The sequence below is a fragment of the Mytilus trossulus genome, chromosome 4 (assembly GCF_036588685.1).
Source record: "Mytilus trossulus isolate FHL-02 chromosome 4, PNRI_Mtr1.1.1.hap1, whole genome shotgun sequence".
NCBI classification, from domain to species: Eukaryota; Metazoa; Mollusca; class Bivalvia; order Mytilida; family Mytilidae; genus Mytilus; species Mytilus trossulus.
The window spans coordinates 17,149,228-17,169,180 of record NC_086376.1 but is presented as its reverse complement, the minus strand read 5'-3'; the positions used below and the strand labels follow the sequence as shown (position 1 = coordinate 17,169,180).

Genomic DNA, 19,953 nt, shown 5'->3' with positions numbered 1-19,953 from the left:
TTTGTTCAGACCGGAAGTGATTTGCATGTGGTTTCATCATCATACAGGACCGGCAAAAAGGTAGTCACTGTCATACGTGCTTTACAGCAATAACAAACGTCAAGGAAGGCGATCATGGCTTCAACAGGCGGTAAGTGATGAAATCAATAGTTTGAGACAACAAATTATTTGTTTATTTATATGAAGTTAAGAATAAAAATCGCTCGTATCACTTATAAACAAGTCCATATTTCGGCCCAAAATAAATAATATAATTTCAGATATATATGTTAGTCCAAATAATTATGTCAGATATCTATGTCAATTGAATATTAATGAATTGAAATTTAAATATTCACTGATGCATTTAATCACTAGATTTAGAGGTTGTAACAAATGAGTAGCTATAATCTGATAATAGCTATAATGACTGAATGAGGCAACTCTCCACAAATTCAAAAAATTAAATGACTAGGAAATTTGAAGAAACTAAAAGAATTATCAATATTTTTTTTATTTTTTTTCTCGAAACATTATAATGATCCTAACAATGTTTTACAAGTCACATGAAAACGGACAGAAAAGAAAAATAAGAATTTTGTGCAAATGCAAGAAAATATAAAAAAAAAGTTAGAAAATAAACAGTTAACGATTTTGAGTTCGTTAGTACAAAATGTAGTAGACTGATTGATTAATTCAGAGGCGGATTTAGGGGAGGGCCCAGGCCCCCCCTTTTTGGGAAAAAAATGGTTGCTTATATAGGGAATCACTGAAGCGTGCCCCCTCTTAGGTCAGTCAGTGGGCCTTCACTTATGAAAAATTCTGGATCCACCACTGTAAATGTCTATATTTTTTATTTTATTGTTTTTGCTACTGTAATATTATAGTGTTATTAACTGGCTGTTTCTGTATTGGCACTGGTATAGATTCAAGGTTTGCTGGATTGGCCTCGAGACCCGTAGAATCTATACCAGTGCCAATACAGAAACAGCCAGTTCATAACACTTTTATTAAATGATTATAAGAGAATTAAAAACCGGAAGTGAACGTCCCGTGTTAGCCCATAGGCCAATACAGCTTTTTTCCAACTTTTTTCTGTATTGGCCCTGTTTTTTCCGTTTCAAAACTTTAAGACGTTACAAAACATTGCACATTATTTTACCTGTTTATTTTTTGACTTTAATTTAAAAAATATTATACAAATGTTTTCATGCATAACGATACTTCCAAAGTTAAGTAATGGCGTAAGAAAATTGAAAACCGGAAGTGAACATCCTGTATTCTAGGGCTAATACGGCTTTTTTCCCGCTTTTTTCTGTATTGGCCCTGTTTGAAGAGCAATATTAAATCTTGATTTATATCGACAGTGGAACGTTTTTAGTATTGCACATGCTGATTTATCTGTATTAGGGCTTATTTGCACATATCATTTAATAATACCTTTTTAAAAGAAGGGTCCAATTAAAAGATGTTCCCATATTTATAATAATTGGACCCTTCTTTTAGAAAAGTTTTTCCAAATATAATGATTTTTTTAACATTTCCATCAAACCACATAACATTACAGCAAAAAAGTGAATATTATGCTCTAGACAATAAAAATACCTCTGTCCATAAACATGATAAACGATGTATAAAAAACTTGGTGACCCAGAACATGATTAGTTTATATTTTTAAATTTTAGAGGCAATTTATACATCTGAAACATTAGGTAATGATGAATCTGGTGATGGAACAGAGAGTAAGCCATACAAGACAGTAATACAGGTAATTGATAATTTTTAAAATGGAAACTAGAAAAAGCAAAAAGTCTTTGTTTGAAATTGTATGTTAATATCAATGTTCTGGAGGTCAAAGGGATTAGTATTTTTCTCTCCTTAACCATCATCTACAAGAGCTTATTACTTCATTCAATCATAGTCTAAAAATGTTGTGTCTTAATGTTAAAAGTAATGTTTGCTTATTTTCAGGCAATGAGACATGCTGGAAAGGAACCATTTCCCACAATTATGGCTGATTGTTTGAAAGCAGAGGGAAAGGCAAGTTCATTGTCAGTTACAATATTATATTTCAATTAAATTCTAACTTTAATACTGTAGATAAACCATAAATTTTACATATCTAGCTGAAGTGAAATAGATTTTCATATTTCTTAAAACCAAATACATGTAGTCATTCACTTTGAGTCTTATCTTTACTTATTAAACTTCAAAATAGAATTAACTCATCTATCATGTCTATATCAAACATTATGAAATATGATAGACCTGACATTAGGACATGTCCAGGAATGATGCACATCACGCCAGTATGTTTTTTCTTAATCAGTCTGTTGTTTTACATACATGTACATGTACACTTTGTCCTGGCAAAACAATAACATTCCAGTTGGACAATATTTGTCAGTTTGTTGAAATTCTTGTCAGATAACACAGCAGTACATGTATTATATTTTGAAATGTTTGTTTACTTATAGTAATAAATGAGTACGGCAGATTCCATGTAAGAAATGGAAATGTCTGTCAAAATGAATAAATAAATAAAAATAATAATTACTGTTATTTGAAAGATAATCTGTGAATGTTTTGATGAATAATGATGTTAGATGAAATTATAAAAATAATTTTTGGATATGATCGTTTCTGTTTAAAGTAGAAATAATTAAAACAAGTTGAAAAATGCAAAATTTTTGACAGAATTAACCCCCATTTTTTTACACAATTTTTATGTGTCGCAATGCTTTATGTTGATACTTGTATACTGGTATTTACTAGTGTAGTCTGGTTCTTCAAACACCCCTGTTCCCAAATCTGTTACTTTTTTTAGTCAAAAACCTCTGTGATATCTATTTTTTTCGCTCTCAAAAATCTTGCTTTATAGCTCAGTGTCTGTCAATAAATCTTATGTCAGGAAAGTTGCTGTAAAAACTTTCAAAATCATTGTTGGTTCCAATAAATGCCAGTTAAAACTGTCAAACATGCTGTGCATAAGAAAAAACACATGTTGATTCTTTCATTTAACTTTATTCAAGCAAAAGTTTTAACTTATATGTTTCATACATAAGATCTGTCAAACTTGTTTTCTTATGTCTGAAACATTTGAATATGCTAACAGTTAAAGTTATTTGACCTGAGGTGAAATCTTGTTAGATGTAAGGCTGCAGCATTTTCCAGGAGTTTTAAAAATGACTTTCAACTAGGATTTGATTTCAAATGTCAGTCAAAAAATCCATATACATATTGTCTGTCAAAATATCTTATGTATGAAAAATCTTATGTCAGAATCAAGTCTGTCAAAATCTTATGTCAGAAACTCAATTTGTCTGTCAAATCTTATGTCAGAAAAAATATCTTATGTATGAAAAATCTTATGTCAGAATCAAGTCTGTCAAAATCTTATGTCAGAAACTCAATTTGTCTGTCAAATCTTATGTCAGAAAAAATAAAGTCTGTCAAATCTTATGTATGAAAAAATAAGGTCTGTCAAATCTTATGTCAGAAATAATAAAGTCTGTCAAATCTTATGTATGAAAAAATAAAGTCTGTCAAATCTTATGTCTGAAATATAACATTTAAAGCTTCGTTAATTAAAGGGGATGATGCTCATATTTTTTTTTTGGGTCAAATTGTCTTTATCTTTATAAGTATTAAAGCATGTATTCAAAAACAGAAGTTCATTGCTTATGATTTTTGCCTAATATGCTTATGGGAGTTGTTTCACTTCCTTACATGGAATCTGCCGTACACCAAGGTTTATAAGACAGCAAGCCTGTAACAAATAATTTAATCACCACTGTAATAAAAGTTTTCTCAACAAAAGGTGTTTTGTGCTTTAGTTGCAAACTTTGATTGGTTCAAAGTAAGGTCAACCATAATAATTTCTTTGGTGCTTTAAGTCAATGAGGCACATGGATATACCTCTGATTTCGAGTATACTATAGGATTAATTTCTTCATGTTCTTTTCATTATTCTAACAGCAATTTGAGCCAGTATCAAAATCCCAATTGAAGAAAGTAACGAAGAATTGGCAAAGAGAACAAAACAAGTCTTCAGACAAAGAAAAAAGAGAGGTTTGTAAGAATTGTTTATTATCTAGTTGTGATTTATCACGGTTCATGCTGTCCATAAATGGAATTAAGCTAACATCATATGTAAACTTTATGACAATTATATTCACCAATGGTCTTAACAGGTAACTAGCACAGTGCTCTAGCTAGAAATCAAAAGGGGCAGGGTGCCAGTGGAGGGCCGGGCACTTTTTATGATAAGAAAAGGCACTGCTCATTTTTTGTCTACGTTTCTGTGTGTATCACGAGTTAACAAATCTCTTTTTTTTTACTGTATATGTTGGTTTTTTTTTTAAATAAAGATGCTGTTCAACTATAGTCTTTATTTCATTGTTTGTGTAGTTTTGAATGATATCTTCATCAACATATTTTTTTTTACAGTTTAACTTCACACTACCCATTATCAATCAATATGGTTTTTTTTGTGTATCTTTATAGGAATTATAGCTTTTGATCCATCAGAGCATTACTTATTTAACAATGTTTAGAACATGGATTGCTAAAAGTGTAATTATCAAGTAGAAATTGCAATATATTTTTTTTGATATGTTCAAAGACAGTTAATATCTTTAAGGTAACATTATTATGTTATTATATATTCAACGGTAATTTATTCCTTTTTTTGATACTAGATAATTTTTTTAGAGCACACAGTCACATGTGTAATAATCTAAAACAGGGGAAGTAACTCCAGAATCAATTTCCACCACGTTTGCGTTAATTAAAAACTGTGCTTGTCGCTAACAAGTTGGGATAGAAGGCATTTCTGTAAAGGCATAGTTTTATTTTGATGACTTAAATTCAATTCTAAAGTCATGAAAGTCTTCATTTATACACTCTTCCATTGTGACTTTGAGATCGGCCCAAGCTAAACACACTCGCTGACACATTCATCAAAAGTATGACAGAAAGATACATTGTTCTAATTAAATTACCTAGTTATTATTAACACCTTTGAAGTCTTTATCATTGTAATTGATTATAATGACATGATTAACCTGGGGGCAATCACACAGGTGTCATAAACTTGTAATTAACTTGGAGATCAGAAATCGATGAAACAAAAATGTTATCAAAACGGCACAAGATAATTTTGGAAAAAGACGTCAGGGCGGAAGGGGGCGGATGAAGGCACCCAGGGCGCGGCGCCCTTCTATTTTGGGCTAGCGAGACCACTGTAGTATTATCTTTTACATCATTAATTATTATTAAATAATATGATTAAAACAGCCCTATACTACCACAACGGCATGTGTCATACTGGTGACATTGTTACGGATATATAAATTACATGATCTATATTGCTTTTCAACCGGTCCAATATTTCCAATATGGACTGACAATGAATCCTGAATTACATGTAAACACATATATTGTGCATGTAATTCAGGATTCATTGCCATTCCGTATTGGAAATATTGGCCCTATATTCACATCATTGCAAGTCTGTATTGGAAAAATTGGCCCTATATTTACATTTGATGTATTAATACAGCCATTAGAAACTAGCGTGTATTGAAAAAGTTGGATTATTAAATAAAAGTGTTATCAACTGGCTGTTTCTGTATTGGCACTGGTATAGATTCTTTGTCAGCTGTAATGGCCCTTGACCCTATCAACATAATCAACAAACAACTGAAATGGGAAAATAGAGGTACATGTAGCAATAAAGACAAACAAAATCAGACAACTCATGGTACTCATGGATGGAGAGTTGTCTCTTTGGCACTCAAACCACATCAGACAACTCATGGTACTCATGGATGGAGAGTTGTCTCATTGGCACTCAAACCACATCAGACAACTCATGGTACTCATGGATGGAGAGTTGTCTCATTGGCACTCAAACCACATCAGACAACTCATGGTACTCATGGATGGAGAGTTGTCTCTTTGGCACTCAAACCACATCAAACAACTCATGGTACTCATGGATGGAGAGTTGTCTCATTGGCACTCAAACCACACCAGACAACTCATGGTACTCATGGATGGAGAGTTGTCTCATTGGCACTCAAACCACATCAGACAACTCATGGTACTCATGGATGGAGAGTTGTCTCTTTGGCACTCAAACCACATCAGACAACTCATGGTACTCATGGATGGAGAGTTGTCTCATTGGCACTCAAACCACATCAGACAACTCATGGTACTCATGGATGGAGAGTTGTCTCATTGGCACTCAAACCACATCAGACAACTCATGGTACTCATGGATGGAGAGTTGTCTCATTGGCACTCAAACCACATCAGACAACTCATGGTACTCATGGATGGAGAGTTGTCTCATTGGCACTCAAACCACATCAGACAACTCATGGTACTCATGGATGGAGAGTTGTCTCTTTGGCAATCAAACAACATCAGACAACTGGTGGTACTCATGGATGGAGAGTTGTCTCTTTGGCACTCAAACAACATCAGACAACTGGTGGTACTCATGGATGGAGAGTTGCCTCTTTGTCACTCAAACAACATCAGACAACTCATGGTACTCATGGATGGAGAGTTGTCTCTTTGGCACTCAAACAACATCAGACAACTGGTGGTACTCATGAATGGAGAGTTGTCTCATTGGCATTCAAACAACATCAGACAACTCATGGTACTCATGGATGGAGAGTTGTCTCTTTGGCACTCAAACAACATCAGACAACTCATGGTACTCATGGATGGAGAGTTGTCTCTTTGGCACTCAAACCACATCAGACAACTGGTGGTACTCATGAATGGAGAGTTGTCTCATTGGCACTCAAACCACATCAGACAACTCATGGTACTCATGAATGGAGAGTTGTCTCATTGGCACTCAAACCACATCAGACAACTCATGGTACTCATGAATGGAGAGTTGTCTCATTGGCACTCAAACCACATCAGACAACTCATGGTACTCATGGATGGAGAGTTGTCTCTTTGGCACTCAAACAACATCAGACAACTGGTGGTACTCATGGATGGAGAGTTGTCTCATTGGCACTCAAACCACATCAGACAACTCATGGTACTCATGGATGGAGAGTTGTCTCTTTGGCACTCAAACAACATCAGACAACTGGTGGTACTCATGAATGGAGAGTTGTCTCATTGGCATTCAAACAACATCAGACAACTCATGGTACTCATGGATGGAGAGTTGTCTCTTTGGCACTCAAACAACATCAGACAACTCATGGTACTCATGGATGGAGAGTTGTCTCTTTGGCACTCAAACAACATCAGACAACTGGTGGTACTCATGAATGGAGAGTTGTCTCATTGGCACTCAAACCACATCAGACAACTCATGGTACTCATGAATGGAGAGTTGTCTCATTGGCACTCAAACCACATCAGACAACTCATGGTACTCATGAATGGAGAGTTGTCTCATTGGCACTCAAACCACATCAGACAACTCATGGTACTCATGGATGGAGAGTTGTCTCTTTGGCACTCAAACAACATCAGACAACTGGTGGTACTCATGGATGGAGAGTTGTCTCATTGGCACTCAAACCACATCAGACAACTCATGGTACTCATGGATGGAGAGTTGTCTCATTGGCACTCAAACAACATCAGACAACTCATGGTACTCATGGATGGAGAGTTGTCTCATTGGCACTCAAACCACATCTTCCCAACGCTTGGTTCAGACACGAAATGTAGTAGACATTCCCAAGTTTTAGCTTTACCCATACCTCTCTTTCCCTATCTGAGACTGTCACACATGTTTGTAACTTGACTTTTTTAATTATAAGTGAAAAAGATATATATTATGTATTTAATGGTTGCTTTTACAGTGTGAAATCAACACTGCTGCTTCTTTTTGTCAGATTGTCTTATTTTATGTGTCCAAAATTGTCACACTATATGTATAGTATATGAACCATAATTTGGTATTCAGCCTTTGGTTTCTTTATGTATCCTTTTTTATAAGTTCTAAAATTTTAACTTTTATTTTGTGGGTTGTGTTGGTGTTAGAATAGTATGAATGGAACAATTGAGTTTTTCGAGAAAAAATTAATACATTTTGATTCACCGTTTACGTGACAGGAAACCAAACAGGAAACCAATCTTTATTTTCTTTATTTTGCACAATTTAATTCAAAAGGCATAAATAAACACCATTACTAGTGTTACTTGCTTCATGTTAATATTTAAAATCAATTTTCAATGTTATATTAAAGTTTTTTTTAAACGTGACAGGAAACCATCAGAAACCGAAAGCATTTTTTTAGTTTTATTTTATTGCAAAATCTGCTTAAAATAATATGAACAGTATACTTTTTCTTAAAATCCATCTTAAATGTAACAGTATTATAAAACTCCTAAATATGTAACAATTAGTACAATTTATTCAGAATTTTCCATATTTTCTTCATTGATACAGGATACCATAATCGTTGCATCTTGATGTTTTGGCCAAAAAAAAATATTTGTATTTGGTTTTGAAATTCCAGTTATATAAAATTTATTCCAATCATTGGCAATGTAAAATTCTTTAAATCCAGTAAAGAAAAAAACTTTTAACTTGGAATTAAAATCTTTAAAATAGGCACCATGTGATATTTGTGACCTGTACACCATCTACATGGTTTCCACATTTTAACCTACTTTAGTGGGCTAAAATCAATAAAGTACTTCCTTTCAAGTCATGCCTGGTAAAAGTTTACTTTTCCTTTGACAAGTTTATTGCGTTTCTGAAAAGTGTTTGCAGAACATGAATAAAAAAAAATAATAAAAAATTGTGACAAAGTTACCAACTTGGTACATTCCAAGTGTAACGGTATATTAACATGCATTTTTCATTTAATTATCTTTATTCACATAAAATATCCAGTAATATTTACTGCTGAAGCAAAATCAATCAAACAAACATCGACACCATGATAAGAGACGTAATTTCGATTGAATTTTCCAAGGACCCTTTACATCGTTATTGGGAAACGTAGTGTGTTTAAACGTCGGTCAAATCTGAAATCGATTTTGTCAAGTCATTGGGCATTTATTTTCACACAAGATCGTATGTAACATTATGCACATAGAAAAAATAATAGACCCCCGGCGCAATCTCTTTGAAAATTGTATTTTCCTTTTTTAAACAAGTCGAAACAAGTCTACAAATTATGTTTGCTAACATCCCGTTGGAAACAAAAACAATGTTTAGAACTAGTATATCATATGTCCGGCTGTAAGGGCGTGATCACATGTTAGTCACATGTTTCACGTATGACCGGAAATTATTAGAACTTAAGGACAAATCAATTTTAATAAATAACTGGACTTCTGTTTCTTGTGAAATGTAACGCATAACGATAACGTCATTTTCTTACTTAATTATTACGAAGATCAAAACAAGAATGTAAATCATCTCTGATTTACCTGTTTGAACATCTCACGAGAGTTCATATTTGCATATTGTTTTTAAGAATTCTATTACAACATTGCAGATTACATCATCTAAAATTTGCGTTACGAAATTAGACACAAAAATCACGCCACTGTTCTTACATCTGCTACATAAATACTTATAGTTCTCGGCATTTTCTTCTCGCTATTCTTATTGGTAGATGTTCTTTGTTATTTGAAAGCAATAGTGACAAATTTGCCGGTGACGATTATCTATAAATCAGTCAGCGTTATGCTTTTTCGGAAGCAAAAAGTAACGCGAGAAACGACACAAAAATACGGTTGTAGAATCTTTGAAATTTGTATATTTCAATTTTTTTTCTAGGGAAGAGTAGCATACACTTGTATGTTGATAAAAATAATGGCATCTTTAGATGTAGTTACAACTTTTCTTACAGTAATTCACATTTTATCACTTTTCTATAGTTATAGGAAACGGAGCCCAATAGCAAATTATGGTCCATATGTACATCTTTTTTAGAAAGAAGATATGGAAAAAAGAACGAAGAATTTAGAGGAAGCTAAAGACATTAAAATTACTCAAGATGCAAGTTTGCCAGCACCCAAAAAGGTACTTTTTATTTAAGTTTTTAAGCTTTCTTTAACTATTTTTATACGCCCATCAAAATTTTAACTGACATTATGATATACAAATGTCCAGTGTCTGTCTGTCCGGTGTAAACATGTCGCACTGTAACTTGAGCATTTTATTTATAGCTTTTCTTAAATATCTGCGTATAAATTTGTCCATGTTGTATGGCTTCTGATTTGGTTGTTTTTGTTAACTCTGTAGTTAGCTTAGTGGCTGTTTTCTGGTCTGTGGCTCTGTTCGTTCGTCTGTCCGTTCGTCCGCAGGTTAAAGTTTTTGGTCAAGGTAGTTTTTGATGAAGATGCAGTCCAATCAACTTAAAACTTAGTACACATGTTGCTTATGATATGATCTTTCTAATTTTTTAAGCCAAATTAGACTTTTGACCCCAATTTCACGGTCAACTGAACATATAAAATGAAAGTGAGATTTTCAGGTTAAAGTTTTTGGTCAAGGTAGTTTTTGATCAAGCTGATGTCCAATCAACTTGAAACTTAGTACACTTGATGCTTATGATATGATATTTCTAATTTTAAAGCCAAATTAGACTTTTGACCCCAATTTCATGGTTCATGGAACATAGAATATGATAGTGTGAGTGGGCATCCATGTACTTTGGACACATTCTTGTTGATCATGTGGTGATTAAATCTTTGTGGTTTTCCTGGTAGCTGTCTTGTTATATTTATGTAACTTGCTTATTTCTTGGTTGTCAGCTGCTTACTTTGGAAATTCTAAGTACTATAATGGTTATGTTTTAGATTTAAAAAACAGTTTGGTTTTTTTTCAGATAAAGATTAGAGATACAGTTACAAATAGAAATACAAGAGTAAAAGTTAGTGGCTGGGTACATCGGTGTAGAAGACAAGGTAAAATCTGTTTGGTGGTGGTGATCTTTACTTTCTGTAAATCACATCTTTTTGTCTGAGCAGTCATATTATATATCTTGATATTAAGAATTCTTTTTAGCTTGAATTATATAGGTCAAATGTGATCATAAATGAGTAATTTTAAATATCTCTTTATTTTTATGCCATACCTACCATAGTAGAGGGGCATTATGCTTTCTGGTCTGTGCGTTCGTTGGTCTGTTCCGCTTCATGTTAAAGATTTTGGTCAGGGTAAGTTTTTGATGAAGTCGGAGTCAAATCAACTTGAAACTTAGTACACATGTTCCCTATGATATGATCTTTCTTAATTTAATGCCAAATTAAAGTTTTGACCAAATTTCACGATCCACTGAACAAAGAAAAAAATGATAGTGCGAAGTTGAGGTTAAAGTTTTTGGTCAAGGTAGTTTTTGATGAAGTTGAAGTCCAATCAACTTGAAACTTCGTACACATGTTCCCTTTGATATGATCTCTCTAATTTTAATGCCAAATTAAATGTTTGACCCCAATTTCAAGATCCACTGAACATGGAAAATGATGTGTGAGTGGGGCATCCATGTACTATGGACACATTCTTGTTTTATATTGAATAACTAGTTGGGTTTGTGTCTAATTATTTTACTGTCTCAGCCTAGTTTGAGCTATATTATGATCTGCCTGTGTATAATTTGCCTAAAAATAACTAGAATTGGGTAAATGTTTAACTAATATTTACTGTTTTATTTTTTTAGGAAAAAATCTGATGTTTATAGTTTTAAGAGATGGTACAGGATTTCTACAGTGTGTTTTATCTGATACATTGGTAAGAATAACTGTACACTTACTTTCTAAAATTGATCTGTTTTTTCTTTTACTCTTTAAAGATTGTTTATAATATGAATGTTATTTAGATAATTTTTCAAAAGAAAAGAATTTTAATCAACACTAATGAGAAGAAGCAGACACATTACAAAAGGCCTAAAAGATATTACATTAGGGTGAGGGAAAAAGCTATAATCGTGATAAGTATATGAGTTTCGATTTTTTGTAGCAAAACGATTTTTTTACAAAATGCTTCAATACTTCTACAATGTATGACATATTTTATTTTTACTAAGAATCAATAAATGTTTTTAGTGAGAAAATATGAATGTGAATATTGTGTTATTGTTTTAAAGCTAATTCTTATTTTTATTTAGAAAAGAACTCCATGTACATAACACCTCGGTGTAGACTATGATAAGTAGAGACTTTTAATCTGAACTCAAAAGACTTCTAATCAGACGTCACTTTATTGAAGCTAATCTGTTAAATATGATAAATCTATTCTCATATTACAGTGTCAAACGTATGATGCTTTACTTCTTGCCACAGAGGCAGCCATTACTGTTTGGGGTGTTGTTAAAGAAGTTCCAGAAGGAAAGAATGTAAGTTAGCATCATAAGAAAGATTATAAAGATTGAGTTTCAATAGAATAATGACAAAACTAATTTTTTAAGTGTTTATCTTGATGTGACATAGCCTTTTTGTACTACTGCAATGTAAAACAAATATTTTTCAAGTGTTGCAAAGTATATTTTCATCATTTCATTTATTTGAGTAAATATTAAGTCAGAATAAGGAAACTTATTTTAAATTGAATATGTTATGAGATGTTTTCTAGCCATCACTATCATTACAGTCAGAGCTCTGACATAAACAAGTCAGAATAAACTGACTTCTTCAAGTCACAAAATGTTTTGAAATTCTGACCTGTACGGGTCAATTTTTGTTTTGCGTAGTTTTCCATCGAGTCCGTCAAACCAGAAGTTATTTTGAATTTGCCACCGATCTAAGACACATACAATCACGTGGTTTTTTGCGAGAGATCACGTGTTTGAGAGTCGTTGTTTTGGGAGTTTCTCGAACGAGAAGTTATTGAAAATATAGTGATTATTTACGTTTTTTTAGTGAAAATCTAGGTCAATGTGGTCATTTTCAGATGGTTATTCATATTACCTCCGTATTTTCATGGCCATTTTAATATTTTTTACGTGTAAAGAAGGTCTTTGCAAGTGATTTTGTTGCTGTTTCATGAAGGCGCGTGACCTGTAAATACAGACGCGTGGCCTTTGAGATGACCTGGTGTCTGACAATTCTGACTTGTTCAGGTCAGAAAATGTTGTTATGATAATGAACTGTTATTTTCGGGAGACAACTCGTGTTGTCTTAAACAGTATTAACATTATTAACCAGTCAGTGCAATTTTAAAAGTGAAATTATTGCTTCAAGATGAACATCGTCACGTGATTTTTCTATTTTAAAACTCAATCATGAATTGACTTTTAAACCTTTCCGAGTTAGCAGCTTATTAAATATATTTGTTTTTTCGTTTCTCCCAATGAGAAAAACGATCTTTTGAATATTGATATTCATGAAAATCGGAATAATTTAAATAAAGGAAAAAGGAAGGGAGGGTTTAACTAAAGAACCAAATATTTTTTTAGTTTTATTTAAAAAAAAAAAATGATTTTAACTTGAGAACATTAAAAGATTCACAAAACGTGTTTTCAGTTACAATTATGGAATATGATATTAAAAATAAATCAAATGAAATGTAGGATGAGTCTCAAAGGGATAACCCCTACCCCTGTCATTTAACTTGTGAACAGTCGAGAATTCTGCCCCCTAAACTCAATTTGTTCTCTCTGTAAAGTATCATGAAATATACCAGGCAAGTCTCTATGGGTCGCCCCACCCCTTGTCATTTGAGAAAAATCTTACATCTTGAAAATGATAAGATCCCCTTTAAACCATATATATTCCTTTTTATAATGTCAAATTGATTTGAATGAAATATACTGGGCTAGTCTCTGGGTTTAACCCCCCCCCCCCCCCCCCCCCCCCCGCTTGCCATTTGTGAATGTTCTCATATTTTGTAAACGGTCGAGATCCCCACCCATAAACCATATATATTCTTGTATGGGAAAATAAAACAAACCCAATGAAATATAGGGGAAGTCCCTTTGGGTCACACCACCCCTCCTGTGTGAAAACATGTAAATGGTCAAGACCCCCACAACTGTACCATATATATAAGTGTAAGTGACAACAAGACAAATCAAATGAAATAAAGATAAAGTCCCTTGGGGTCACCCCACTCCCTTATGTTTGTAAATTTGTAAGCGGTTGAGATCCCCACCCCTTAAGCCTATATATTATTATATGGGACAATACAACGAATCAAATAAAATAAAGGGAAAGTCCATGGGGGTCATCCCCATCCACCTTTCTGAAATGGTCTGGATCACCACCACTTAACCATATAATATTCCTGTTCGTCATTTCAAGAAGATTTGAATGACATACAGGGTCAATCCCTAGAAGTTACCTACATGTATGCATATCACTTTACTAGACCAAACCAATTTTTACTTGAACTTGCTCAATGTCAGGCGACCATGGGAATGACAAATTATAGGATCTTTGTTTGAGAGACCTCCTAACAGCATCCTGTTACAATTATTTTTATTTGCTGAGAGACCACCTTTACATATTATATTGATCAGTGTTTCAGCAAACAACAGAATTGTCTATTCAGTATTATTTTCCTCTCACATGAATCACTTCTTATTAATTACATGGCATATATGTTTTCCTATGAAGTTACCGTACGCATCTATAATTCTTACCCCAGATGCATAGCCACATAAAGCATTAACCTTTTATTTAAAATATAGATAGTCTTTGTTTCTACAGAAGTGAGAAGAAAATTGGAAGTCAGTATGTTCTGACTTATAAAAGTCTGAATGAAACGCGTGTCTGGCATACTAAATGACAATCCTGGTACTTTTGATAACTATTCTGACTTTAATTCAATAAGACTCAGAATGATCTGAAGATACTGACTTGTTTTTAATGTTAAGAGTATTTTAGAATATGAATGCTCTTGTCATGCTAGTACCATAAGAAATCCTGACAAGATTTTGTTCCCAAAAAATATATATTAAAAATAACAAGTGTACAATTGAACATAATTACAAAGTTATAAATGTTGCAAAAAAATCTATTTAAAAACACCCAATAGATAGTTATCTTTCAACTTTTACATGTATTTAAAAAACAGTGAAAATATTATGTATTATATGTACCGCTTCTTGAAGGACAACAAAGTCACCAAACTTAGTCTGATTTTCTAAGTATTTTCTCCTCAACATTTTTTTAAAACAGAACATAATTTGACCTATTTAAGTCAGTTTACAGAAGAAGAAAAAAATCCGATCAAACTAGGTTTCTTCATCTTAGCCCCCCCTTTTTTCTCCTTATCTGAATCTTCTACTGTTGAGTTAATTAATTGATATTTTTTTTTAAGAATCAATTCAGTCAAATGGTTTTTAAAGGCAGTGCTTTAAGGCCTGACTTTTAAGTCATGAGGTTCATCTTTTCATACGCAATCCATGCTGGGGGTCTTTTGGCCAGAAATAGATCCGGAAATGTTCGAATTTCTCCTCTTCTTTTTATGGTATGATATGGTTTTTGTTTCTTTCATTTACATTGGGGACTAAAGAAACGATCAGTGTGTATTGTTCGTTTTATAGAACTTGTTATAAGTGTGTATTTTGCATTATAAGCAGTCAACCTGATTATTTGTATATTCCGTGTGGAAAGAGGTCGGGTCAATATTAAGTGTTATCTGACATCTAAAGATTCTTTAATTAGTTCAGACGTTGATATAACAATGAAAAGTCGACTGAACATGATTAATATTGCATCTTCTATAATTCAAAGCGGAATTCGGTTTATGAACGAGAAACCGTAAAGCGTTTTCAATTTCGGTATTAGTTATGTATGTTATCTACGTATTATCCTGGTTCCCGGTACTACGTTCCGGGTATTAGCTATTTGATATATTTGATGTGTAACATTACAATCGGGTACCAGCCAATCTACGTGTGTATGTGTACATGATTTACCGCCAAAATGACCGACTTAAAAAATAGTCCATAAACGTTCCGTATAATGATATGCAAATTCATAATTAATCGTAACTTTTTTTCATCTTTGTATAATTAATATAACAAAATGGATTCCACAAAATTGAAAATAGCATTATTTTACGAGGATTTCTCATATTTTTTTCACTTCCGGCGCAGTAATACGTATGTTTTGAAGAAGCTCGAAGAAATTGACAAAGTGAATTGAGAAGGAAACAGATAGATATACGTTCTTGCTATCAGGTAAAACAATTTAGATGTACAGGACAAACACATTTACTTCACACAAATAGTACAGGCTTAAGCTTTTTATTGTCTAGCTTATACAAGACTGTAGTCAAGTGTTTAAACGACGGCGGTGACCTACAAGGTACGGGTCATACTGGGTCAAGTCTAAATATGTAAACATATCCACGTGCTATTAGGTAGAACGCATCGTAATGCAATATCTACAATTTTTCCTCCTTTATACATCGTTTAACCAAATATATATTTCTCCTTTTTACATCGTTTAACCAGATTTATTTCTCTTTCAAATACACTTAAACACGGGTTGTATGTATACGTATCTTTTCTAGTGTTTTCTTGTTGTTATTAAAGTTCATTTGTTGATGAAGAAATTTTTGAACGACTGAACACAGGAGTGAATGAATGCAACAATTATATATACTGAAGACTTGGGCTGTACAATGATAGTGTACGTATATCATACTGATAATCATTCTAGCAGTAATTATGTTAATTTAGGATGTAATGTCTAATGACAGGAATTCATGAGCTATGCCTCAGGCTTTCTGAAAAAATATCAATGACAATGTAAACAGGAACAAAACATTGACACGAATGATGCTCTCTTCTATGTTATATAGTTATTTAGGTATATGTGTTGCACAAGTTTCAATTAAACTTAAGTTATAAAACTTTTTTTCAGGGCACAAACCCACTTTAAAGAGACTTGTCTACTGCCATACCCATCCTATTTTCATGCACTATTTGCAAGCAAGAGACTGAATGGTTTGCAAAATTAAAAATCAGGACGGTGTCCAATTAAAACAAAAGAACTAAACTGGATGAATATTGTAGGAGAAATCTAGACATGCTAGAGGAAAGTTTTGATTTGTGAAATTGGTTTTCCTGAAAAGGCATTCATCCTAGCCTGCAAAAAGGAACTATAACTGTCCACCACCAACTGACGAGCTAATGTTGAGCTTCACATATGGAATTACTCAAATACCATCAATGTCTATGTTTTCAGCACAAATTTCACAATTTATGACACAGCTGTGCTTTTTTTTATACCGTTAAAGAGTTGTATACTAAATTTTATTTTTTTATCAATAAATATATATTATATTAATTGTGTCATCTAAGAACAAAGTCTTGTATTTTGCCAAAAGATGCATACTAGTGAATGAAAGTGGTGCAGTTCATTTTGCTTTGGTATATAGAATTGAATTACAATTGTTCATGTTATTGGAATGCATATAAAAATAAGGAGATGTGGTACAATGTACATGTATATGATATTTAGTGAGTTTATCAAGCAAAAGTGAATAAGAAATAGGTATAAGCAGTTACAGGTACTACTGTACAATCTCAAACAATGAGAAAAACTCATACCGTAAAGAGAATTTCATATTTACAAGTAAGTTTTGTTTTTGCGTTGAATAATTTTCTTCTATTGTTTTAATTGCAAATATGGGAAGTGGTTAAAATGCTAATGAGACAGCTGTTATGGCCACAGAGCCTTAATTGAAAACTTCTTTTTCATTCATACCGGTAGATTTTGCCTTGAGTAAGAAACATATCTGCCAACTTTTCAAAATGCACATGGGGGTTTTACGTGAAAGATGGTTCATATACATGTAGTCATACAAAACCTTCAAGGGGGCCTTCAAATGGAAGCAGGACAAGTCGCCCCACTGGCTAATCGGCCCACTTTTTAAAAAAACACCACAAACTGATTTATCAAATCACCCCACATGTGAAATTGGTTAAATCATGTTTAATATTACTCCTGCCAACTCGCCCCACATGTGAAATTGGTTAAATCATTTTAAATCAGGGTTCTCACTAAGGATTTTTGAAGGCGAGTCCAGGGACTCGTCATTTTTGGCCACGGTGAGTCATGGTAACTGTGTTCAGTTTATACAAAATATTTCAATATTGATGTATATGTGGACTCACCAGTTTTGATAATGGTGAGTCCAGACAGATTTTGTTGAGTCCAGGACTCATGGACTCGCCTTAGCGAGAACCCTGTTTAATATTACTCCTGCCAACTCGCCCTACTTATAAAAAAACGGTAATTTTTAGATTAATATATATGTATATATAATTAAAAATAAAAACTCGCACCACTTTAATGAAAACTAATCTACACAGAATACAAACAAACGGAAAATTAATTTAATTACTATTATTGATATACATGTATACTGAAGAATAAATGTAAGTTTTGAAGCTTAGTTATTTGCATAACAATTGAAAAGAAACCTGTTAATTGTATCATAATGCAATATAAGGAATTGAACTTGTACATCTTTTTCCATACGTGGGGCGAGTTGGCATTACTAAATTCTTCCTGGTTAATAATATATTTATCTAGATATTATCGTTTTCTATTAGGTGGGGCGAGTTGGCAGGAGTAATATTAACGGGATTTAACACCGTTCACAAGTGGGGCGATTTGGTAATCCAGGTTGGGGCAGTTTTTTTTTTTTAAAGTGGGGCGAGTTAGTGAAAAAGTGGGGCTATTTGCTAATGGGCCGATTGTCATGGATTCCCTTCAAATATATTCTAATGTGGTTTTTGGCTTCTTCTTGCATTAACAAGCTTATAGCCATTGTTGAATTAATTGTTTTCTTTAAATAGTGGACAAAATTGCTCTTACAAAATTTCCATTTGGGAGCCTCGAGCTCGATGGGGGAAATACTCTGCAAATACTGACAGTTGGCAGGTATGGTCATAAAAAAAGTTGACATGTTACTATGTACATTTACCATTATGTTACTTGATGTTCTTGCTATACACACAGTACAGAGACTAGTCAATCTTTGTGAACTATTTTTTTATGGGAGTCATAGAATATGCGTATACAATCAATAATTAAAAATAGTCTATTTATATTGAAAAGGAAAAGTTCTTATATGTCTAAAGAAGAGGGACGAAAGACACCAAAGGGACAGTCAAACTCATAAATTTAAAGCAAACTGACAAGGCCATGGCTAAACATGCATTTCATGGCGAGGCACAGAAAATATACTGTAAACAGTAGACTATAGATACATGTATAGGTGAACTAAGGTACAAAAGAACTCTAAATCTTAAATTCTACAAACCACCTCTGTTCTATGGAAGATAATGATATAACTGGACTCGAAATACACACAACCTGTAATTGACTGCCTTTACAGCGCTTTCGCGCTTTGATTGGAATAATGTTTTTACAATCAAAAGTTTTATATGTTAACATTTATAACAGAAAAAAAGTCATGAAAATACAAAAATAAAATAAATTTTTAAGATATTAATTTGATGAAATTTGTTAACAAAATACATTTGAATATAAAATATACCAAATACATTTTTTTATAGTCCTTGTTATTGTGACTTTAGGGGACCTTATTTCGTCAGTCTTTTATCTGGTTTCCCATACATTTTAAAATCAATATGAAAATCCTAGACTTAATTAACATGATTAAGTTGAAATAAGTTTAGTTTTGACTGACTCTTTGAAGTCAGATCATGAATTTGACCTGTTAAAGTCAGTTTACAGAGATAAATTAAATCCAATGAAAACTATGTCTTCTTCTTCTAAGCCCCCCCCCCCCCCCCCCCCTTTTCCCATTATCTGAATCTGCTACTGTTGGGTTAATTAATTGATAGGTTTATTAGAAACAATTCAGTCAAATCATTTAAAATTAATATATTCTGATTTTCCAATACATTCTTAAATGCATATGACAATGCCAGACTAAAACGTTGTACTAATTAGCTAAAGTGAAGTTTTTGACTGACTCTTTAAAGTCAGAACATAATTTGACCTGTTAAAGTCAGTTGAAAGGAAAAAAATGTC

General features: G+C 33.0%; 1 protein-coding gene and 1 long non-coding RNA gene across 2 annotated transcripts in view; both read left to right on the top strand.

Annotated features, from left to right (window-relative positions):
* Positions 1-19,953, top strand: part of LOC134714791 (asparagine--tRNA ligase, cytoplasmic-like) — a 34,439-nt gene continuing 14,486 nt past the window's right edge. The window contains exons 1-8 of the mRNA XM_063576352.1: positions 1-130; positions 1,665-1,747; positions 1,951-2,019; positions 3,958-4,050; positions 9,926-10,015; positions 10,824-10,902; positions 11,655-11,725; positions 12,243-12,329. Coding sequence (XP_063432422.1) covers positions 115-130; positions 1,665-1,747; positions 1,951-2,019; positions 3,958-4,050; positions 9,926-10,015; positions 10,824-10,902; positions 11,655-11,725; positions 12,243-12,329 — 588 coding nt within the window. The 5' untranslated portion in view covers positions 1-114. The remainder of the gene's footprint in view (positions 131-1,664; positions 1,748-1,950; positions 2,020-3,957; positions 4,051-9,925; positions 10,016-10,823; positions 10,903-11,654; positions 11,726-12,242; positions 12,330-19,953) is intronic.
* On the top strand, positions 15,572-17,228 carry LOC134714790 (uncharacterized). Its single transcript, XR_010106582.1, has 2 exons — positions 15,572-16,118; positions 16,807-17,228. It is a non-coding gene; the product is annotated as an uncharacterized LOC134714790 (long non-coding RNA).